The sequence below is a fragment of the Tamandua tetradactyla genome, chromosome 6 (assembly GCF_023851605.1).
Source record: "Tamandua tetradactyla isolate mTamTet1 chromosome 6, mTamTet1.pri, whole genome shotgun sequence".
NCBI lineage: Eukaryota > Metazoa > Chordata > Mammalia > Pilosa > Myrmecophagidae > Tamandua > Tamandua tetradactyla.
In genome coordinates, this window is record NC_135332.1 from 142490390 (window position 1) to 142515254 (window position 24865).

The 24865-nt window shown below is 37.1% G+C and overlaps 1 protein-coding gene, 1 long non-coding RNA gene and 1 pseudogene across 3 annotated transcripts in view; 2 read left to right on the top strand and 1 right to left on the bottom strand.

Annotated features, from left to right (window-relative positions):
- Positions 1-12462, top strand: part of LOC143688891 (uncharacterized) — a 35684-nt gene extending 23222 nt beyond the window's left edge. Inside the window, exon 3 of the long non-coding RNA XR_013178351.1 lies at positions 11824-12462. This is a non-coding gene — a long non-coding RNA (uncharacterized LOC143688891). The remainder of the gene's footprint in view (positions 1-11823) is intronic.
- STK3 (serine/threonine kinase 3) overlaps positions 1-24865 on the bottom strand; it is a 413585-nt gene that overhangs the window by 124330 nt on the left and 264390 nt on the right. For both annotated transcript variants that reach the window (XM_077167310.1, XM_077167311.1), the window contains exon 8: positions 14938-15063. In XM_077167310.1, coding sequence (XP_077023425.1) covers positions 14938-15063 — 126 coding nt within the window. The remainder of the gene's footprint in view (positions 1-14937; positions 15064-24865) is intronic.
- LOC143686396 (putative PDZ domain-containing protein PDZK1P1 pseudogene) lies at positions 23611-24541 on the top strand (annotated as a pseudogene).

Genomic DNA, 24865 nt, shown 5'->3' on the forward strand with positions numbered 1-24865 from the left:
CTACCCTGTCCTGAGGACAGATCTATAGAGAGGCCCATGAAGAGAAGTAGCGAAACATCCTGCCAATAGCTATAAAAAAACTGAGGCCTCCTGCCAACAGCTAAGTGAGAGCCATCTCAGAAGCAGATCCTCCAGGCCCCTTCAAAGGCTTCAAGATGAGAGCAACCCCAACCAACATCTAATTGGCAATCTTTCAGCCCCTTTCTCTCTCTTCTCCTTCTGCGACTCCCATAATGCATAAGCTGGTATACTTGAAGGCATTCCACAGGTCACTTAGGCTTTATTCATTTTTCTTCATGCTTTGTCATTTCTTTTTTTCAGGCTAGATAATTTCAATTGTCCTATCTTCAAATGTACCAATTCATTCTTCTACCTATTCAAATCAGCTGTAAAACCCCTCTAGTTAATTTTTCATTTCAGCTATTGTACTTCTCAGGTCCTGAGTTTCTATTTGGTTTCCTTTTATAATTTCTATCTCTTTACTGATATTCTCTACTTATTCATAAATACTTTTCCCAATTTATTTTAATTATTTATCTATGGTTTCATTGAAGCTCTGAGCATATCTAAGATTTGATTTAAAGTCTTTGTCTAATAAGCCCAATGTCTGGGCTCCCATGGGACAGTTTTTGTTGATTTTTTTTTATTTCAGGAATTTATTTTATCTAATATTACTATGCCTGCCTATAATTTTTTATTTTTTACCTTTTTTGTTGTAAAATATAACAGATATACGAAAAAAAAAAAAAGAAAGCAATAAGTTTCAAAGCACACTTCAACAAGTAGCTACAGAACATATCCCAGAGTTTGTCTTGGGCTACCATTCCTTCATTCAGATCTTTCCTTCTAGCTGCTCCAAAATACTGGAGGCTTTACCAGAGTCATAATAACAAAATCACATAGTATCTGTCCTTTTGTTTCTGACTTATTTCACTCAGCACAATGTCTTCAAGGTTTGTTCATGTTGGGAAATGTTTCAAGACATTATTTTGTCTAAATGCTGCATAATATTCCCTTGTATGTATATATCACATTTTGTTTATCCAATCATCTGTTGATGGGCACTTGGATTGTTTCCATCTCTTGGTAATTGCGAATAGTGGCACTATGAACATTGGTGTGCAAATGTCTGTTTGTGTCACTGCCCTCATCTATTCTGGGTACGAAATGAGTATTGGTATTGCCTGGTTATAGGGTAACACAATATTACTTTTCTGAGGAATCGCAATCTGACTTCCACAGCAGCTGTACCATTATACATTTCTAACAGTAATGACTAAGTGTTCCAATTCCTCCACATCCTCTCCAAAATTTATAGCTTCTTGTTTAATAGCAGCCATTCTTATAGGAGTGAGACATTATGTTGTTGTCTTAATTTGCATCTCCCTTATGGCCAATGAAGATGAGCAGCTCTTCATGTGCTTTTTAATCATCTGTATTTGCTCTTCAGAAAAGTGTCTATTTATTTCCTCTGCCCACTTTATAACTGAGTTGTTTTAGCTTCTTTATGTATGTGGAAAATCAAGCCTTTATCCAGTATGTGGTTCCCAAACATTCTCTCTCATTCAGTGGGCTGCTTCTTCACCCTTTTAGGCACAGAAGCTCTTGATCTTAAGGAGCTCTCATTTTTTTTTTTTTTTCGTATTGGACATTGTGCATTAGGTGTAAAGTTTAAGAAGCTACCTCTTATTACTAGATCTTGAAGATGTTTCCCTACATTTTGTCCTAGAAGTTATATGGTACTGGCCCTTACATTTAGGTCTTTAATCCATTTTGAATTAATTTTTGTATAAGGTATAGGTATAAGGTAGGGGTCCCTCTTTCATTCTTTTAGTTATTGAAATCCAGTTCTCCCATGCCCATTTATTGAAAAGACTATTCTATCCCAGTTCAGTGGATTTGGGGGCCTTATTGAAGTTCAAATGTCCATAAATTTGGTGGTCAACCTCTGCACTCTTGATTCTATTCCACTGGTCAGTCCTTCTATCTTTGTGCCAGTATCATGCTATTTTGACTACTGAGGCTTCATAGTAAGCTTTAAAGTTAGGAAGTGATAGTCCTCCCACTTCACTCTTCATTTTTAGGATAACTTTACCTATTTGGGGTCTCTTTCCTTTCCTATAAGTTTGATAACCAGCTTTTCCAAGTCTTCAAAGAAGGTTGTTGGGATTTTTACTGTTATTGCATTGAATCTGTAGAACAGGTGGGTAGAACTGACATCTTGATGACAGTCAACCTTCCTCTCCATAAATATAGAATATCTTTCCATCTATTTAGGTCATTTTAAATTTCTTTTAGCAATTCTTTGCAATTTTCTGTGTATAAGTCCTTTACACCCCTGATTAGGCTTATTCCTAGACACCTGATTCTTCTGGCCACTATTCTGAATGGAATTTTTTCCTTGGTTGTCACCTCAGATAGGTCACTGCTTGTGTATAGAAACACTATAGATTTTTCTACATTAATCTTGCATGCAACCACTTTGCTAAACTTGTTTATTAGCTCAAGTACTTTTGCTGTACATTTCTCAGGGTTTTCTAAGTATAGGATCACGCCATCTGCAAAGAATGAAAGTTTTGCTTCTTCCTTTCCAATTTGGATGGCTTTTATTTCGTTCTCCTGTCTAATTGCTCCAGCTAGTACTTCTAAATAGAAGGTTGAATAATAGTGGTGACAATTGGGCATGCTTGCCTTGTTCCCAATGTTAAGCAGAATGCTTTCAACTTCTCACCATGAAGTATGATGCTGGCTATGGGAAAAATTTGTATACGTCAGCATCATATACACCCTTTACAATATTGAGACAGTTGACTTCAATTCCTAACTTTTGAAGTATTTTTATGAGGAAAGGATGCTATATTTTGTTGATTGCTTTTTCAGCATCAATCGATATGACCATTGCTTTTTCCCTTTCAATTTCTTAATGTGTTGTATTACAATGATTGATTTTCTTATGTTCAACGACCCTTGCATTCCTGGTATGAATCCCACTTGGTCATGATATATAATTCTTCTAATGTGGCATCATACGATTTGCTAGTATTTTAAAAGAATTTTCACATCTATGTTCATTACAGAGACTGGTCTGTAGTTTTCTTTTCTTGTATCTTCTTTATTTGACTTTGGTAATAGAGTGATGTTAGCTTCATAAAATAAGTTAAACAGCATTCCTTTCTCCTCAATTTTCTTGAAAAGTTTGAGCAGAATTGGCATTAGTTCCTTTCGAACTGTTTGACAAATCCTGTGAAGCCATCTGGTCTCAGGCTTTATTTTTGGAAGAAGATTTTTGATGACTGTTTGGAATTCTTTACTTGTAGTGGTTTGTTGAGATCTTCTATTTCTTCTCGAGTCAGTACAGGTAATTCGTGTGTTTTTAGGAATTTGTCCATTTCATCTAAGTTGTCTAATTTGTAGGTATATAGTTGTTCATAATATTCTCTTAATGCTTTTTAAAATTTCTTCATGATCTGTGGTAACAACCCCCTCTCATTTCTGATTTTTTTTAATTTGTGTCCTCTCTCTTTATTTCTTCATTTGTCTACCTAGGGAACAATCAATTTTATTGATGTTCTCAAAGAACCAACTTTTACTTTTCTTGATTCTTTCTATTGTTTGTTTTATTGTTCTCCAGTTTATTTCTGCTTTAGTTTTTATTATTTCTCTTCTTTTATTTGCTTTCTGTAGTTTGCCATTCTTTAAATTCTCCAGGCAAGCAGTTAAATCCTCAAGTTTTGCTCATTCTTGTTTTTTAATAAAGGCATTTAGGGCAATAAATTTCCCTCTCAATTGCCTTTCTCACATCCCATGAGTTCTGATATGTTGTATTCTCATTATTATTCGTCTCAAGATATTTACCGATTTCTCTAGCAACTCCTTCTTTGACCCACTGATCATTTAAGAGTGTGTTGTTTAATCTCCATACATCTGTGAAAGCTGTGGTTCTTTGATAATTATTAATTTCCAACTTCATTGCATTGTGATAACAGAAAGTGCTTTGGATAATTTCAATCTTATTAAATTTACAAGCACTCAGTTCGTGTCCTGGAGAATGTTCCACGTGCTCTGGGGAAAATGTATATCCTGCTGTTTTGAGATGTAACAATCTATATATATCTATTAGATCAAATTCATTTATTCCATTGTTTAGGTTCCCTCTTTCCCTGTTGATCCTCTGTGCGGTTGTTCTATCTATAGCGAGAGTGGTGTATTGAAGTCTCCCATTATTACTGTTGGTATGTCTATAGTTACCTTCAATTTTTCCAATGTGTGACTCATGTACTTTGGAGTTCCCTGATTGGGAGCATACACATTTATGATCATTATTTCTTCCTGGTTAACTGTCCCTTTTATTAATACGTAGTGTCCTTTGTCTTTTTGATGGCTTTAAAGTCTATTTTGGCTGATATTAGTATAGCTACTCTTGCTTTCTTTTTATCACACCTTGCACAGAAGATCTTTTTCCATCCTTTCACTTTCAATTTAACTGTGTCCTTGAGTCTAAGATGCATCCCTTGGAAAGTGCATAGAGATGGATTATGTTTTTTGATCCATTCTGCCACTCTATATTTTCATTGGTGAGTTTAGTCCATTAACATTCAAAGTAATTACTGTAAAAGTGGTTCTTGACTCTACCAACTTGTCCTTTAGTTTTTATTTGTCAGATCTATATATCATTTTCCTTTTCTCTCTTTTATCCTTTAAATAACCTTTACTCATATTCTTCAATTCTGGTACCCTCCTCCAGACCTCCATCTCCTGTGTCCTTTTTCATGTTTTATTTATAAACTTTTTTTACTGTATAGTATAACATATATGGAAAGCAAAGAAATAAAACAACAATAGTTTTCAGAGTACTCTTCAAAAAGGGGTCACAGGATAGATTCCAGAGTTTGTCATGGGCTACCATATGATCCTCTCATATTTTTCCTTCTAGGTGCTCCAGAATATATAAGACTAGAGGGCTTAAATAATTTTTTGTCATCACAAATAGACATTTTTTCCTTCTTTTTTTGTGAACAATAACATATATACAAAAAAACTATAAATTTCACAGCACAGCATCTGAAATATGAAAACATATTCCCTCACCCCATTATCTACTTCGGCTGTTGCTGCGGTAGTACTGATGGTTTCCTTCTGAACATAGCTCATAGCATGCAATAGCAGGTTTCCCCCTGTACCTTGGACTTAAACACTCTTTATACAAGAAGGATATCTTTGAAGCAATTCTTACGAGAACTCATTCATATTTCTAGTGTGAGTCAGTGGGACATGTAGGCCTATAAAACCCCTTTCAATCTTGTTCATTTTCAAAATGGTAATATTACTTCTAGACCCACTAGAGAATCACCTTCACTCCTATCTATTCCCTCACATTGGGTTCAACCTCATTAGCTAACAGCTCACCCATCTCTAGCTTATATGATGTATCTCTAAGTCCCTCTTATTCTGTATTATAAGCCTCTGGTTATACCTTTAGGCTGATCATAAAAGTGGAATCATACAGTATCTATCCTTTGTGTCTGGCTAATTTTGCTCAGCATTCTGTCTTCAAAGCTCATCTATCTTATCATGTGCTTCACTTCACAATGACATTTTGTCTTACTGCTGCACAATATCCCATCGAATGTATATACCACATTTTGTTAATCCGCTCGTCTGTTGATGGGCATTTGGTTTATTTCCATCTTTTGGCGATTGTGAATAATGCTGCTATGCACATTAGTGTGCAAATGTCTATTTCTGTCGTTGCTTTCAGGTCTTCTGGGTATATACCAAGTAGTGATATTGCTGGGTCGTAGGGCAGCTTGATATTCAGTTTCCTAAGGCAAAACCACGAAACAGTTTTCACAGTGGCTGTACCATTATACATTTCCACCAGCAGTGCATCAGTGTCCCAGTTTCTCCACATCCTCTCCAACATTTATAGTTTCCTGCTCGTTTAATAGCACCACTCTTACAGGTGGTATCTCACTGCAGTCTTGATCTGCATTTCCCTTACAGCCAGTGAAAATGAGCATCTCTTCATGTGCTTTTGAGCCATCTGTATTTGCTCTTCAGAAAAATGCCTATTCATATCTTTAGCCCATTTTATAATTGAATAATAGTGGTGATAGTGGGCATCCTTATCTTGTACCTGATCTTAGGGGGAAGGCTTTCGTCTTGAGTACGATGAATATGATGCTGGCTATCAGTTTTTTATATATTCCGTTTATCATATTGAGATAGTTACCTTTGATTCCTATCTTTTGGAGTGTTTTTATCAGAAAAGGATACTGAATTTTGTCAAATGCTTTTTTAACATCAATCGAGATGGTCATGTGATTTTTCCCTTTTGATCTGTTAACGTGTTGTAGCATTCCTGGTATAAACTCCACTTGGTCATGGTGCATAAGTCTTTTAATTTGCTGTGGGATTCGATTTGCTAATATTTTACTGAAAATATTTGTGTCTATGTTCATTAGGGAGATTGGCCTGTAGTTTCCCTTTCTTATAGCATCTTTACCTGGTTTGGGTATTAAAATGACATTAGCTTCATAAAATGAGTTAGGTAGAGTTCCTTTTTCCTCATTTTTTGGGAAAAGTTTGAGCAGGACTGATGTTAGTTCTTTCTGAAATGTTTGATAAAATTCCCCTGTGGAGCCATCTGGCCCTGGGCTTTTCTTTGTAGGAAGATTTTTGATGACCGATTTGATCTCTTTATTTGTGATTGGTTTGCTGAGATCTTCTATTCCTTCATTAGTAGTTAGTTTGTGTATCTCCAGGAATTTGCTCATTTCATTTAAGTTGACTAGTTTGTTGGTATATAGTTGTTCATAGTATGCTCCTGTGATTTCTTTTATTTCTTCATGGTCTATGGTAACGCACCCCTTCTCATTTCTGATTTTATCTGCATTCTCTCTCTTTTTTTCTTTATCAGTCTTGCTAGTGGCCCATCAATTTTACGGGTTTTCTCAAAGAACCAACTTTTAGTTTTATTGATTCTTTTCTTTTGTTCTTTTGTTCTCCATTCACTTACCTCTATTGCAATCTTTGTTATTTCTCTTCTATTTGCTTTAGGTTAGTTTGCTGTTCTTTCTCAAGTTCCTCAGGTTTGCTATTAAGCCCTTGATTTTTGCTCTTTCTTGTTTTTTAATATAGGCATTTAAGCAATAAATTTCCCTCTCAGCACAGACTTACCGCATCCCATAAGTTCTGGTAAGTTGTATTCTCATTTTCATTCATCTCCAGGTAGCTACTGATTTCTCCAGCGATTTCTTCTTTGACCCATTGGTTGTTTAAGAGTGTGTTATTTAATTTTCATATATTTGTGAATGTTCTCCTTCTTTGGTGGTTACTGAGATCCAGCCTCACTCCATTGTGATCAGAGAAAGCGTTTTGAATAATTTCAATATTTTAAAATTTATAAAGATCTGTTTTGTGCCCCAGCATATGATCTATCCTGGAGAATGTTCCATGAGCACTAGAGAGGAATGTTCAATCTTGTGCTTTGGGGTGCAATGACCTGTATATGTATGTTAGGTCTAATTCATTTATCAAGTTGTTTAACTTCTCTATTTCTTTGTTGATCTGCTGTGTGGTTGTTCTATCTATAAAGGATAGTGGTATATTGAAGTCTCCTACTATTATTGTTGAATTGTCTACTGTTCCCTTCAGTTTCGCCAATGTCTGTCTCATGTACTTTGGAGCTTCTTGATTGGGAGCATAAACATTTATGATTGTAATTTCTTCTTGGTGAATTGTCCCTTTTATTAATATATAGTGTCTTCCTTGTCTCTTATGATGTCTTTACATTTAAAGTCTATTTTGTCCGATATTAGTATAGCTACTCCTGCTTTCTTTTGGTTAACACCTTGTGTGGAAAATCTTTCTCCATCCTTTCACTTTTAATCTATTTGTATCCTTGTGTCTAAAATGCGTCTCATGTAAGAAGCATACAGATGGATTATTTTTCTTAATCCATTCTGCCAATCTGTATCTTTTAATTGGTAAGTTTAGTCCATTCATATTCAGTTATTACTGAAAATGCATTTCTTGATTCCATCATCTTTTTATTTTGTCAGATATATATATTCTTTTCCCTCTTTCTTTTTGTATTCTTTAAATTACCCTTAGTGGTACTCTTCAATTCTGTACCCTCCTCCAGACCTCCCTCTCCTGACTTTTTTTTCAGCTGACAGAACTCCTTTTAGTATTTCTTGCAGGGTTGGTCTCTTGTTGACAAATTCTTTCAGGACTTCTTTGGCTGTGTATCTCTTCCTCAGTTCTGAAGGAAAATCTGGCTGGGTACCGAATTCTTGGCTGGAAGTCTCTCCCTTTCAGGATCTTGAATATATCATACTACTGCCTTCTCGCCTCTAGGGTGCTAGTTGAGTAGTCTGAACTCAGTCTTATTTGGTCTCCCTTGTATGTAGTAGTTTTTCTCTTGGCCCTTTCAGGATTTTCTGCTTCTCTTCAACATTTGACAGACTGATTAGTATGTGCCTTGGGGAAGGCCTATTTGGATTTATTCTGTTTGGAGTTCTTTGGGCTTCTTTGATTTGTATATTTATATCCTTTATGAGGGTTGGGAAGTTTTCCCCCATTATATCCTCAGCTACTCTTCCTAGCCCTTTACTCCTCTCTTCTCCTTTAGGGTCATCAATGATTCTTACATTTGCATTTGTTTTGTCTATCATTTCCCTGAGTTCCCATTCAAGTTTTTCCATCTTTTTTACCATTTGCTGTTTTGAGTCTTTGAAGTCAATTATACTGTCCTCTGTATCACTTATTCTTTCTTTTGTCTCTTCAAATCTGGTGCCGTGCGCCTCTAGTATGTTTTTTATTTGGTCAACAGAGTGTTTAATCTCTGTGATTTCTGCTATTTTTCTATTTATTCTTTCAAATTCCTCTTGTTCCTCTTCTACTGTCTTCTTGGTCTCCTTTATGTCATTTGTCATCCCACTTATTATATTAAGTAGAGTTGCATGAACATCTTTGATTAGTTGTTCCAACATCTGTGTCTCCTCTGGTGTTTTAATTTGGTCATTAGGTAGGGCTATATCTGTCTGCATTGTGATACACTTAGTGATCTGCTGTCTTTGTCACGTGTAAATACCCTCATTGATTTACTTTGGGAGTTGATTTCTTTCAGTAGTCTTAGGCCTTGTGTTTGCAGAATGGTTATATAGCAGGGAGCAGGGCATGGGGTGGAGCACTCAGTGCAGTCATTTGCTTCAGGGCAGCTATGGGCACAGGCTGAGGATGTTATGCTGATGCTTGTGAACGTGGGCACCCAGCGGCCAGGGAGGATGTAATTGCACAGTTACATTGGTCTGGGGCGTGTAACCCTGGTGTATGCTGCTGTAAGCCATGGGGTCCTTTGTGCACATGAGTAGAGCTGTGGCAGCATGTCGGCGTTACTCCTTTGTGGTTTGGGCGTGGATGTGACCTGGCTGTGCGGGTCGGCACTTTCTCAGAGCTGGGAAGTGAAGCTGAGGACTGTGTGCATGCGTGGTTCTAGGACTGCTGTTAAGTGTGGTTCCCAGAGCTGAATGAAGTGATTGGGGACCCGTGTGCATGTGTGGGCCTGGGAATGCTGTAAAGGGATGTGCTGAACTCAGGGAGGGAGGGGTGAGGCTGCGTGACACTATGGGTGAGGGGCGGGGGTAGCCTAGGCATGGAGATTAGTGCCCACAACCTTTATGCGCAGGCAACAGCCTGCAGGGAACAGGGAGGGGGAGGTATACATGAAAAATCTATAAAAATAAGAACGATGAAAAGAACAATTACACTACTAGTAAAAATGTATAGAAAGAATATATTGTAAGAAGGGGGAGAAAAAAGAATATTAAGACAAAAATAAAATAAATAATAAAAATAAAGACCTAGGCAGATAGGGAGTTAGGTGACCTGCACTTACCCTTTCTCCCCAGAAGGTGGAGACAATGAGGTTCCTCCTCCTTCAGGTTCCCTCCTTCCAGTCTGGTGCAGCCGACATGCACTTACTGGGTCTGGCCAGCAGATGGCAGGTTCAGTCTCTTCCCTCAGCCCCACCCCTCCTGGCTGAAGAGGTTGGCATGCGAGCCAGATGGGACTGGTCCCTGCCTGGGGTGGACCATTGGAGGGTCTCTGTCAGGAGGACTGGGGAGGTGACCAGCGCCTGGGGATCAACTAACTTGCACCTGGCCGGATGATTACTCCCCCCATCCCATCCCACCCCCACCCCCACCCCAAGGGCCAGCCCTGCGGTAAATGCTCCGCGGACACTGCCCTCCCTGCAGATGCTGTCCACAACCATGTGGGGAGGTTTCCCCAGCTGGCAGCTGTGCAGGTAGAGCCAATGACTGTCAGCTTGCTCCTATCACACCTTGTGCACCGCAGCCCTCCCAGTGGGGATCCCAGTCACCTCACCCAGTCACTCTTCCTGTCCAATCCTGCCGAAGCTCTCCTCCCCAAAACTGCCTAAAGACCCTCCTTCTGGTACCCCTGAACCAAAAGTCCTAGTCATCTTCTCCCATCCCCTATCTCATTTCATGAAGCAAGCGTGAATTCACTCCACTCCACTATTCCATCTTCCTGGAAGTCTCTGATTTCTTTCTTATTCTCGGAAAAGCTCACAATTTCCTGTTTCTTTGCATGCCTTATATTTTTTCATGGAAAACTGGACGTCCTGAATATTACCATGTACTAATTCTGGAAATCAGATTCTGCCCCCTCTCCAGGGATTGCTTTTGCTTGTTGAGGGCAGCAGCTGTCTGTTTAGTGACTTTTCCAGACTTTCTTTTTGTTTGTTAACAAAGACTGTATTCTTTGACATGTGTGATCCCTAAAGTTTCTAAGCCAAAAAGAGGGAAAACAAATACAAAAATTAAAAAAACCCTCATCCAATCATTCAGCTTAGCTCTGAACTAGGGAATTCCTTCAATCCTCAGCCAGGCCTCCTACAACTCTTATTAGCTTTCACCTCCTGTTTGTGTAAAGCCCAAAGAACAGCCAGAGGGGCAAGCTTGGGGTCTTCTTATGTCTTTTTTGATCATGATTCCAGCCCCAGGAATGTGTGCTACACTGATGCTACAGTATACAGTAGCCCTTCACACCCCTTATTCGCCAAGAATATTCCTCCTCAGTCTCTTCTTCCCCAGGTTTTCTGGTGTGTCTGCTGCTTGCCCTTTCCATTAGCCATTACCCCAGATGGTGACAGGTGCTGTCTTTAAATGCTTTCAGCAAATGCTACTAGGATACTACTTCAGCCCAAGGAGGGGACAAAACAAAGGCAAGTCTTTGCACTAATCTCTTAGGAAACCACGAGACAGGTCAAAATGCACAATGACAATACTTTCAAGAATAAAGTTTATATCCCTTTCTTCTCACCTTCTATCCCCACCTTAACACCAGCAAGTTGTAGGGGGAACGTAAGATGCTGTACCCACAGTTGCCACGAAGTTAAGAAATTGGAAATGGTAAACAAAAGTAATATTCTCTCATCAAAATTTAGCAGCCTCTTTCTTCATTAAGCACTCTTGGAAATGGTAAACAAAAGTAATATTCTCTCATCAAAATTTAGCAGCCTCTTTCTTCATTAAGCACTCTTCTGGTTGCTGGACATTTTTTGTTATATCCCAACCTCAAAAAAAGTTGATTCTATCAGTTTTTTCCATTTTAATGGTCCCTTATTGGAAAGACCAATTCTTGGTACTCGCTATTTCATCATGTGCCATGACCAGTGACTTGCTTTTAAGAAACTGAATGTGGTGAGAGTAAGAGTGTATAATTACCAAGATTAGATCATAAGAATCTTGAGACTTACTTCTACCATTTTCTTTCTCTCTTTGGACCTCTCAGTTGGAGAGAAGCTAATGACCATGCTATGAAGACTCTCAAGCAGCCCGATGGAGAAGACTAAATGGTGAGGAACTGGGACAGGCTGCCAACAGTCATATAAGTAAACTATTCTGGAATGGATCCACCAACCCTTTCAAGCATTCCAATGAAAGAAGCTTAAACCAATACATTGACTGCAACTTCATGAGAGTCCTTGAGCTGGAATACCCACTTAAGCCATCCCCAAATCCTGATCTCCAGATAACATGAGAAAATAAATGCGTGTTGTTTTAAGCTGTTATGTGTTAGGGCACATGATATTTAAAGCTGGGACCTAAAAGATGACAAGAACCTAGTCATTCAAAGAGCTCTGGAGAAGATTATTTCAAGCAGAGGAAACAGCACACACAAAAGCTGAAGAAGGGAAATTCTTTAACATACTAAAAATTAACTGAAAGAAGACCAATGTGACTGGAGCAAATGAAAGAGAGAAAAACACCGGAGAAAGGGACTACACCAAAGGGGCAGAAAACAACCAAAGGGACTACAAGAAAGTCTTTAAAAATGCTAAGTTCTGGAATAATCAGCAGTTCCCCTCCAACTCAACATGGAAACCAGCCTATATTTAAGTACAGAAAGATAAGAACAAGGTAAAAATAATCATCTGTCCACTGGACAGCTAACTAACGGCAGGTTCCTAGGCCAACACTTATATAAAGCATGCATAAATCCCATAAAAGCAAAAGAAAGGCAGACTGAGCAGAGGGGCGAAGACTAGACTTTTCTAAGAATATAACCTTATTAGAAACAGTGTAACACTGGTAAGCCAATGTTGCTCGATTTTAGAATCATTACTAAATATTTTACTGAAAAAAGAGCATAAAGTAACAGTGAGGGAACATGGAAACCTCAGTAAAAAAATGTTTACTTAAGCAATGAGGAAACAAAAACAATGTGCCAGTGCATTCCCATAACTAAATAAAATAATTGTATTTCTATCCCACGTTTTACAATGTCTACTGTTTCTGCCCTTTCCTAATCATTTTTTCTTGTGTTTTAAATTATGTAATTTTTCTGGATAGAGATATACATATAATCACTCCAGAGAGTCATAAATTCTAAGAACACAGATAATAATTTTAACTGAATAAAATATCTTTGATAGCATACATAACTTCCATATAATCTTTCTTTTAATTGCGTAATTTTTAGATACAAACAGCAAGTTTTTGCTAATTTCAATTGTTTTAATTTCAGAAATTGGTTATTCAATTGATATTTCTTTATAAATTCTTTTGTCCCTTTCTAAAACTTGTGCCCTAAGGTAGCCAGGATAAGGAGAAATGTGCATTTTTGTAGAGTTGATTTATAACATTTTCTTTAGATATATAACTACATCTGTTATTCAAGGACATTTAGCAATTACTGTGAACTACCAAGTGAAACAGATGCTTTAAGTTTATATTCTAGGCACAAAACTTTTCACCAAAGAAATCATTATTCACAATTTTAAATGGCTTCCTCTTAAAGGCATTTTTTTTCATAAGCTTGTTAATGTGCATTAATTGTACAAAGATAAATATGTGTATGGGATGAAACAGGTTGAATTTAAACAATGGGACCTTATTCATGTGCAGTTTTAAGGCTAGGGAAAGTCCAAAAAGGAGCGGCTGTCAAGGCAATGCGTTCTCTCAGGAGACTGCGGCATCCCGGGGCTGGCTGCCTGCAATCCTTGGCAGTTGGCTTTTCTGTCACATGGCAATGCACAAGGCAACATCTCCTGGCTTCTCTGGGTCCTGCTGACAACAAGTATTTGCCCATAAATTTTTCTCTGTCTCTCTCTCCTTTTAAAAAAGACTCCAACCAGAAATCCAGATTAAAATCCAACCTGGAACCAGAACCAGATAAGCCCTGAGACCTCAAGGACCCAGCCTCTCCAGAACATCAGCTAGTTCCACCTCCCTACCCCATATTATTGACAGACCCTTCCAACATGAAAAAGTTGGAATAGACACAGCCCAAATATCCCTGAAGAGTGAGACAGAAAGACCAAAGGTGTTTGTGGAGTTATACAGAGAAGGTAGGGTTTAACAAACAAATGATTGTTGAATCATTAAACTGATATTTCCATTAGTTTCCAGTATCTGCAAGGAGCTAGAAGTAAAAACCTAAAATTGTAGAACTGTAATCCATACCGAACCCTGAAATCTGTTCTACAACTAATTGTGGTGCTGTTCTTTGAAATTTATTGCTTTTTTTGTATATATATTATTTATCAAAAAAAAAAAAAAAGAAAAAAGTTGATTGTAATGATAAAAAAAATATTTATTGCTTCTAGCCTCCTATATTCTGGAGCAGTAGGAAGAAAAAATCTGAGAGGATGGTATGCTAGCCCATGACAAACGCTGGGATCTGTCCTGTAACTTGTTGAAGAATGCTCTGAAAAGTATCGCTTTTTTCGTTCTTTGCTTTACATATATGCTTACTACATAATTTAAAAAGTTAAAAAAAATTAAACAGAGAAAGTTTTACTCCAAAAATAGAAAAAAAAAAACAGTCTGATTTATTTGGTGACACCTTAACTGAAGTTAACATCTTGAAGAGATCTTATTTACAAAGGTTACAATACCCCCAGGAATGGATTAAGTTAAAGAACAGAATCTTGGGGGCCATACACCCACACACATCAAAACAGAAGTAAACGGACTGAACTAGTATAATATGCTAGCTTCTTATATGCCCTTCCTTGCTTCTCTGGTACCTCTCTTTCACTGTAATGCTCTTTATCTAATAACATTTGAAGAACAATTAAAAAGAATTCCATAATATATGATGCAAAATTGGCCACATTCAAGACATCACCGATTCAGCAAACACATAATGAGTGTGAACTAGATGTGAGGCCCTGTGCAAGCCTACTTTATCAACCTCACAATCTGCTACTCACTAATTCTTATGATACCAGAAAAGGATACTAGACATTTAATGTTGGCGAAATATACTGTGAGATCTAATGAACAAATATACCACTTGTGTTAAATCAGTAAAACTATTAATATAATCGAAAAACAAAACAGAAGTATAGAAAAGTGAGCCAGAAGACAAAAAATTAACTTTTTGAGGGTAACTACAAACCGAATTTTCTTCCTCTTCTTCTAACTCTCGCTGTTGTTCTTCATGTCTTTTAACTTTGATCTCCATAGCGTCTGTAATCAGGTCTCTTAAAATAGATACAGGTTTTGCATTCTTCATAAAAGGATGCTAGAAAAGAAATTCAATGGTATAAATTTCAGAGATTTCTCTAAACTATATCTAACATATTAAAACAACACACAAATATTAATCAGGATCACAAGCTTCAATGATTGCTTTTACATCCAGAATAAAAACTATAGGCTAACAAAAAAATATACTATTTCAGCTGCTTTGGAAATAAACATTTTACGTTGGGGTTACTTTAAAAAAAAAGAACTGATGCATTCATGCAAAAATGCAACCTTATAACTAGCTAAACTATATTATCCTTAAAGATAAAACTGTCCAAAGGAAGTGTGGATTAGGTAGAAAGAAAAGAATAGGTTCATGATTATAACACATGTAAAAATAAATTTATTCTCATATTTAGTTACAGAATTTAATTACTCTTCACAAACTGACAGTCAAAATCAGTGGTTAAAGGAAGCAACTATTTTATTTTTTTAAATTATTCTCTATTTTATTATGTCTTGAATAATTTAATCATCTCTAATAGGACATTTTAAAAACAGCAACAAAAAATTAATTTTCAGAAAATAAAATTTGCATTATTTCTAAACTATATGTAAAACTCTTTCATTTCCTTTTTTATGTCATCCTGATCTAGCTAGAATATCTGAGTTCTCTAAAATTCTCATAAGCAGATAGAAAACTATCAAAATAGACCTAGATTTTTATTGGTTGGTTTGTTTTGGTACAGGGAGGCTGAGAGAAAGCAGATGGAAAGATTATAGGTATAATTTAAGGCAAATAATCTTATTTTGAGGCAGAGAATCCAGCTACAAAACGTAATTTTCATAATTATATGTCAACAGGTACTATCAGTTAAAAGTAATCTAAGTTATTTTAATAAAGATCAATGCAAGCTTACTGTGATACCTAGATACATCCTAGAATATATTAAGCAGATAATCAAATAGGAATGGGAGAAAAAATACGAAACAATTAAACTTTACCATTAGGGAATCCCCTGATACTGTGTCAAACATTAGGGACACCAAAATCAATAGGCCAGGCCCTCATCTCGAAGCTTCCTCTTGTGAAGCTTATGTATGTAACAGAAAAGCTTAGCCTATCTAAAGGTATGCCAAAGTGTTACTTCTGGAGGACCTCTTTTCTTGCTCAGATGTAGCCTCATTCTCTCTAAGTCTAACTTGTGCAAGTGTAATCACTGTCCTCTGCTCTACATGGGACACGACGTCCAGGGGTGAAAGTCTCCCTGGCTACATGGGAGATGACCCCCAGGGATGAATCTGGTCCTAGCACCATGGAATCAACAATTCCATCCCGACCAAAAGGAGGAAAAGAAGTGTAACTAATACAGTATCAGTGGTTGAGAGAATTCAAGAGAGTCAAGAGGCTACACTGGAGGTCATTCTTATGCAAGCTTCAGTTAGACACTGTTACTCATCTTAATTTGCCAAACCCCAACCAAAACACTTCCAGCCAATTCTAAAGAACACTAGGGCAATATATAAGATCCTGTAAAGGTCCCATGCACTAGGGTAACTTTCCAGAAATCTACAACCTCAAGATGGATCCCTGAACCAGATAAGTCCTGAAATTTAGAGGGCCCAGCCTCTCTGAAACATTAGCTAGTTCCATCTCCCCACCCCATATTACTGATAGCCCCTTTCAGCATGAAAAAGTCAGAATGGCCATACCCCAAATACCTCTAAAGAATGGGATGGAAAGATTAAAAGGGATGATGGAGTTATAAAGAGAAGGTAAGTTTTAACAAATGAATATGATTGCTGAATCATTAAATCGATAGTTCATTTAGTTTCCAGTATCTTAGAGCAGCTAGAAATAGGAACCTAAAATTGTAGAATGGTAACCCATACAAACTCTAAAATGTCTTCTACTACTAATTGTAGTGCTGCACTTTGAAATTTATTGTTTTATGGCATATACTTTTTTTTTTTTTTCAGAAAAAGAAAAAAAAGTTGATTCTGATGATAAAAAAAAAAGTATTCATTTCTTCTAGTCTCCTATATTCTGGAGCAGCCAGAAGGAAAAATCTGGGAGGATGGTATGGTAGCCCATGACAAACTATAGGATCTGTCCTGTAAATAGTTGTTGAAGAGTGCTTTGGAAACTACTGCTTTTTTCTTTCTTTGCTTTGTACATATGTTACATTATGCAATTTTTTAAAAAGTTAACAAAAATCAATAGGGCCAAAAACATTCTTAGATACAAAAAAATTTAGAATGAAAGAAAAATTATAGATATTTAAAAGAGGCTTTAAGATGATGAAAATAACACTTGGGTAAATTACTAGAATTTACCAGATTACAAAAATACTAGCATTGTTTACAAAGAGCCAGTATTCTTTTTCTTTATAACAGCTATAGATTCATTATCTGAAAATTAAGTACAAAAGTATTTATAATGAATTAATTTATAGATAAACATATCTACAATGGAAACTCCTAGTTTTCCAAGAAAATAGAGTTCTGCCTGGGTCTAAGGCTGCACAGCTAGATCCTACATTTCTCAGCATCCCTTTCAAATGAGTGGGGCCATGTAAGTTCTCACCAATGGAAGCTGAGAGCAAGTGATGCTCTACTTACAGTTTTTGACTCAAGCACTGAGTGCATCAACTCTCATGATCATGTCTACTTTGGCTAGTTTGGAAAACAGAGGTATGTCTGTGACACAGCTTCAACTGTAAACACAAGAATGGTGCTTTATAGGATGGAGAAGTCACAAGAGGGAATGTACAATGGTAGAAAAAATTTGAGAAACATAGTAGAAAGTTCACAAATACAACTGAAGATATTTCTCTGCCTTAAAGAATTTACCATCTAGAATAAGGAATAAAAGACAAATATAGGCAAAAAATTATAATATGACATATAAGTTACATTCACGATAGTTTAGCACATCCTATATGATTATGAGTCATAAAACATAATAGCAGGAGAAGAATGGGTGAAATAATCACAGATGCCTAACATATAAAAGAGAAACCACTTCAGGAAAGAGGAACAGAATGAACAAAATCAACAGAGACACAAAAACAGGGGCTGTACTGTTAAAATACAGCAGGGAAATCTGCTTAGCCAAAGCAGAAATGCTACTTAGCTGAATGATGATCTGTGAGGTTAAAGGCAACAGTAGGGTAAGAAGAATAAATGCTTAGAATGAAAAATTTGAATTTCATCTTAATTACATAAACAGATAATTTAAATGCATAAATAGAAGAATAATCTAAGGAAAAGAATGCCTTTCATAGGTTAATCCTGCAAGAGAGTTAAGAAATGAAACAGAATAGCAAAAAGCTGTAATAATCCAACTGTGAACCACTGAGAATCCTGTTTAAAAAATAACTGCAAAAAATTAAATAACAGTGGGTCAAGGAAGAAATTACAAGAGAAATCAGTAAATATTTCAAGGCAGATTAAAATGAAAACACAACATATCAAAATTTATGGGATGTAGCAAAGGCAGTGCTAAGGGGGAAATTTATTGCCCTAAATACCTATATCAAAAAAGAAGAAAGACCAAAACTGGAGGAATTAAGTGTCCACTTGGAAGAACTACAGAAAGAACTACAAAGTAACCTCAAAGCAATCAAAAGGAAAGAAACCTCAAAGATGAGAGCAGAAATCAATGAAATTGAGAATAGGAAAACAATTGAGAAAAATCAATAAAATCAGAAGTTGCTCCAATAAGATTGATGGGCTCTTAGCAAGGTTGACAAAAAGAAGAGAGAGATGGCAAATGAATAAGATAAAAAATGCAAGAGGAGACATAACCACTGACCCTACAGAAATAAAAGAGGTAATGAGAGGATACCATGAGCAACTTTATGCTAATAAACTAGACAATGCAGATGAAATGAACAACTTCCTAGAAAGGCATGAACAACCAACATTGACTCAAGAAGAAATAGACAACCTCAACAAACCAATTGCAAGTAAAAAAACTCAATTAGTCATTAAGTAGTCCCCCAAAAGGAAATACTCCAGGACTAGATGGCTGCACACATGAATTCTACCAAACATTCAAGAAAGAATTTGTATCAATCCTGCTCAAACTCTTCAAAAAAATTGAAAGGGGGGAAAGTTACCTAACTCATTCTATGAAGCCAATAGCACCCTCATACCAAAGCCAGACAAAGATATTACAAGAAAAGAAAATTACAGAACAATCTCTCTAAGGAATGCAAAAAATCCTCAACAAAATTCTTGCAAATAGAATCCAGCACCACATTAAAAGAATTATACACTATGACCAAGTAGGATTCATCCCAGGTATGCAAGGATGGTTCAACATAAGAAAATCAATTAATATAATACACTATATCAACAAATCGAAGCAGAAAAACCACATGATCATCTCGGTTGATGAAGAAAAAGCATTTGACAAAATTCAACATCCTTTCCTGTTGAAAACACTTCAAAGGATAGGAATAGATGTGAACTTCCTCAACATGATAAAGGGAATATATGAAAAACCCATAGGTAACATCATCCTCAATCGGGAAAACTGAAAACTTTCTCCATAAGATCTGGAACAAGACACCACTATCACCACTGTTATTCAATATTGTGTTGGAAGTTCTAGCCAGAGCAATTAGATATGAAAAAGAAATACAAGGCATTAAAAATGGAAAGGAAGAAGTAAAACTCTCACTGTTTGAAGATGATATGATACTATATGTTGAAAAATCCACAGTAAAACTACTTGAGCTAATAAATGAGTACAGCAAAGAGGCACGTTACAAGATCAACACTCAAAAATCTGTAGTGTTTCTATACACTAGTAATGAACAATCTGAGGGGGAAATCAAGAAAAAAATTCCATTTACAATTGCAACAAAAAGAATCAAATATTTAAGAATAAATTTAACAAGGATACAAAAGACCTCTATACAAAGACAACTACAAGAAATTGCTGAAAGAAATCACAGAAGACCTAAAGAAATGTAGGGCATACCGTGTTCACAGATTGGAAGACTAAATATAGTTAAGATATCAATTCTACCTAAATTGATTTATAGATTCAATGCAATACCAATTAAAATCCCAAAAACGTCCTTTTCAGAAATAGAAAAACCAATAACCAAATTTACCTGGAAGGGCAGGGTGCCCTGAGCAGCTAAAAATATCCTGAGAAAGAAAAATGAAGTAGGAGGTCTCACAATACCTGGCTTTAAGGTGTATTATGAAGCTACAGTGGTCAAAACAGCATGGTACTGGCATAAAGATAAATACACTGACCAATGAAATCGAATAGAGTGTTCAGATATAGACCCTCTCATCTATAGACAAGTGATCTTTGATAAGGCAGTCAAGCCAACTCACCTAGAAAGAAAACTCTCTTCAATAAATGGTGCTTGGAGAATTGGATGTCCATATGCAAAAGGATGAAAGAATATCTATATCTCACATCCTATGCAAAAATTAACTCAAAATGCATCAAGACCTAAACATCAGATCTAAGACCATAAAACTCGTAGAAGAAAATGTAGGGAAATATCTTATCAGTCTTATAAAAGGAGGCGCTTTCCTACATCTTACACCCAAAGCATGAGCATTAAAAAAAGAAACAGATAAATGGGAACTCCTCAAAATTAAACACTTTCATGTATCAAAGAATCTGTCAAGAAAGTAAAAAGACAACCTACACAATGGGAGACAATATTTGGAAACGATATATCAGATAAAGGTCTAGTATCCAGAATACATAAAGAGATTGTTCAACTCAACATCAAAAAGACAGACAACCTAATTACAAAACGGGCAAAAGACATGAACAGACACTTCTCATAAGGGAAATACAAATGGCCAAAAGGCACATGAAAAGATGCTTAACTTCCCTGGCTATTAGGGAAATGCAAATCAAAACCACAATGAGATATCATCTCACACCCACCAGAATGGCCATTATCAATAAAACAGAAAATGACAAGTGCTGGAGAGGATGTGGACAAAGAGGCATACTTATCCACTGTTGGTGGGAATGTCAAATGGTACAACTGCTGTGGAAGGTAGTTTGGCAGTTTCTCAGGAAGCTAAGTATAGAATTGCCATATGATCCAGCAATACCATTGCTAGGTATCTATTGAGAGGACATGAGGGCAAGGACACAAACAGACATTTGCACACCAACGTTTATAGCAGCATTATTTACAATTGCCAAAAGATGGAAACAGCTCAAATGTCCATCAACAGACAAGTGGCTAAACAAGTTGTGGTACATATATACAATGGAATATTATACAGCTATAAGACAGAATAAAATCATAAATCATATAACAATATGGATAGACCACAAGGACATTATGCTGAGTGAGATTAGCCAAAAATAAAAGGAAAAATACTGTATGGTCTCACTGATATGAACTAACATCAATGAATGAACTTGGAGAATTTCAGTTAAGAAGAGGCCATCAAGAGATAGAAATATGGCAGATACTGGGTAATTGGAGATGAAGGTATACAGACTGTACAACAGGACTGACTGTAAAAATTCAGAAATGGATAGCACAATACTTCGTAATTGTAGCACAATAATGTCAGTATACTGATTGGAGCTGAATGTGAGAATGACAGAGGGAGGAGGCCTGGGGGCACAAAAGAAACCAGAAGGAAAGATAGACGATAAAGACTGAGATGGTATAATCTAGGAATGTCTAGAATGTATAGTGACGAACGTACAAATTAAAAAATGTTTTTGCATGAGGAAGAACAAAGGAATGCCAATATTGCAGGGTGCTGAAAATAGGTCGTAATTCATACTTTAAAACTTTAACTTATGGGTGAGACGAAAGCAAAAAATGTTGATTTGATACAAAATCTATATTTTGACTACTATATTTCCTAATATAACTTACATGGACAGTTTAATTGAACACCATAAGTACATGGAAGCTTGAATAGGGCATGAGATTTTGTAGGTTGTCTAGAGTGATGCCCTGAGATAAGTTTCAGAGTGATGTGAACAGTGAATAAAAAAGTATTTGCAAAGTCCCCTTGCGGGAATGTGAGAAAGGGGGAAAATTCATCTTCCCCATTTTAAGAATTCCTGATATTCTCACAAGCACTGGAGACAGCCAAATCCATAGACTGAGCTCTCAATCCTGGGGTGTGTTCACATGAGGCTTGTCCCTACGAAGGACAGACTAAGCCTACTTAAAACTGGACCTAAGAGTCCCCCAGAGAACCTCTTTTGTTGCTCAGATGTGACCTATCTCTCTCTCAGTCAACATGGCAAGCAAATTCACTGCTCTCCCCCTCTTTACATGGGACATGACTCCCAGCTGTGTAAACCTCCCAGGCATGTGGGATAGAAATCCTAGAATGAGCTGGGACTCATCATTAAGCAATTGAAAAACCCTTCTCTACCAAAAGGGGGAATAAAGAAATGAGACAAAATAAAGTATCAGTGGCTGAGAGATTTCAGAGTCAAGAAGTTATCCTCGAGGTTATTCTTATGCATTTTATAGATATCCCCTTTTCAGATTAAGGTGTATTAGGGAGGCTAGAGGGAAATGCCAGAAAATGTAGAGCCGTATTCCAGTAGCCATAGTTCTTGAAGATGATTTGTATAATGATACAGCTTTCACAATGTGACTGTGATTGTGAAAACCTTGGATCTGATGCCCCTTTTAATTACGGTATGGACAGATGAGTAAAGCATATGGATTAAAAATAAATAAATAAAAGAGGGAACAAATGCTAAAATTAAAGAATATATATATTGGATAGATGGAAATACTAGTGGTCAATGAGGGAGGGGTAAGGGATATGGTATGTATGAGTTTTTTCCTTTTTCTCTATTTTTCTGGAGTGATGCAAATGTTCTAAAAAAATGATCATAGTGATGAATATACAACTCTGTTATGATAGTATGAGCCACTGAGTGTACACCATGTATGGAATGTTTGTATGTTAAGAATGTATGTCCTTATGTATTGTTGCATCGATAAATTTTTTTAAAAAAAAAATCAGAGTAAACAGCAAAATCTTACAGTGCAAAAAAAAAAAAGTTATGGCTGCTTCCTGCAAATTGAGAAGGCCACTGCTGGTCACCAGGTCAAGGTGGTTGAGAAAAGTAGCCCAGCAGAGAAGTCTGGCCTGTAGGATGGAGATAGACTCTTAGGATCAATGGTGTCTTTGTGGACAAGGAGGAACATATGCAGTTGTGGGTCTGGTCAGAATTGAGTGGACATTCAGTGACTTTACTAGTTCTGAATGGGAATTCCTATGAGAAAGCCACTAAAAAATGGGTGAACCTAAAGGAGTTGGGTTAAAATCAGAAGGTGCCAGTTCTCAGTGCTAAGGACTGCCCCAGTGTTGAATTGGACAGCAGACTTGGACCCAGCCTCAGCTCTGTTACCTGGTGAAGGAGGGGAAGAGCTATGGCTTCTCTCTGAAGACTGTCCACAGGAAAAAGGGAGTATACATGACTGTCCTTATATGTGTGGCTATGAAAGCTGGTATTCTAGCTGATGATCACTTGATTGAAGTGAACACAGAGAATGTAAAAAATGCCAGCCATGAGGAAGTGGCTGAAAAGGTGAAGAAGCCAGGATGCCATGTCATGTTCCTGCTGATAGATAAGGTAACTGAAAAGCACCACAGTGAACAGAATATAAGACTCAAGAAAGAAACCGCCAGTTTGAAACAGCTACCCCACAAGCCTCTGGTTGTAGAGATGAAGAAAGGAGGCAGTGGCTATGGTTTTACCTGAGTGCAGGCCTGGAACAGAAAGGTCAAATCATCAAGGACATAGATTCCGGAAGCCCAGCAGAGGAGGCTGCCCTGACAAGCAATGACCTGGTAGCTGTCAATGGCAAGTCTGTGGAAGCCCTTGATCATGACCGTGTGGTGTAAATGATTAGGGAAGGTAGAGATCAGACTTCACTGTCGGTGGTAGACAAAGAAACAGGCTACATGTATAGATTGGCTCAGTTTTCTCCATTTCTCTATTATCAAAGTGAAGAACTGCCAATAGTTCTGTCAGGAGGCTCCAGCTCCCACTTCTGCTTCTCTGGAGGTCTCAAGTCCAGATAATAAAGAGGAAGTAGGAGATCAGAAACCTAAACTCTGAAGACTGGTTAAAGGTAAAAATGGATATGGCTTTTGCTTAAATGCAATTCAGAATCTGCCAGGCTCATTCATCAAAAAAGGTGCAGAAGAGCAGCCCTGCTGAGCTGGCTGGGCTAGAAGCTGAGGACATCGTCACTGAAGTAGATGGGGTAAATGTGCTGGATGAACTATATGAGAAGGTGGACAGAATACGGAGCAGTGGGAAGAATGCTCTACTCTTGGACTATGGAAAGAAGGTCTATGATTATTTCCAGGCTAAGAAAATTCCTATTGTTTCCTCCATGGCTGATCCATTGAATGACACCCTGGAATCCAAATAGAAGCATTGGCAGAGTCAGTACACAACTCACATACCACTAAGGAACAAGCCCACAGTACAGCCTCTTCTTTCTTTCTCCAGTTCTGAAGATAGAAAGATGTGATGAACAAATAATGGCTTTCGCTGGTAGCTATTTCTGGCTGTTTACTAGGAACCCATTCATTTATTGTCCCTGATAGAAAAGAACTCCTGTGGAAACCAGTTCATCATGTGTGACTGTCTTCCATTGTTATTTGTCTTAGGGATGGCTACCGCAGATGGCTTATTTATGGTCCGCTTAGAAAAAGTTAAGATGGAGTCACCTTCTTTTCATGTGATATTGTTCAAGCTTTAATTTAACTATGTTTTCTGGTATGGTTATAACTTTTACTGCTATAGGCTCCATGAACACCGAAGATGATTTCTTAATCTGTATATGTGGGAGCTG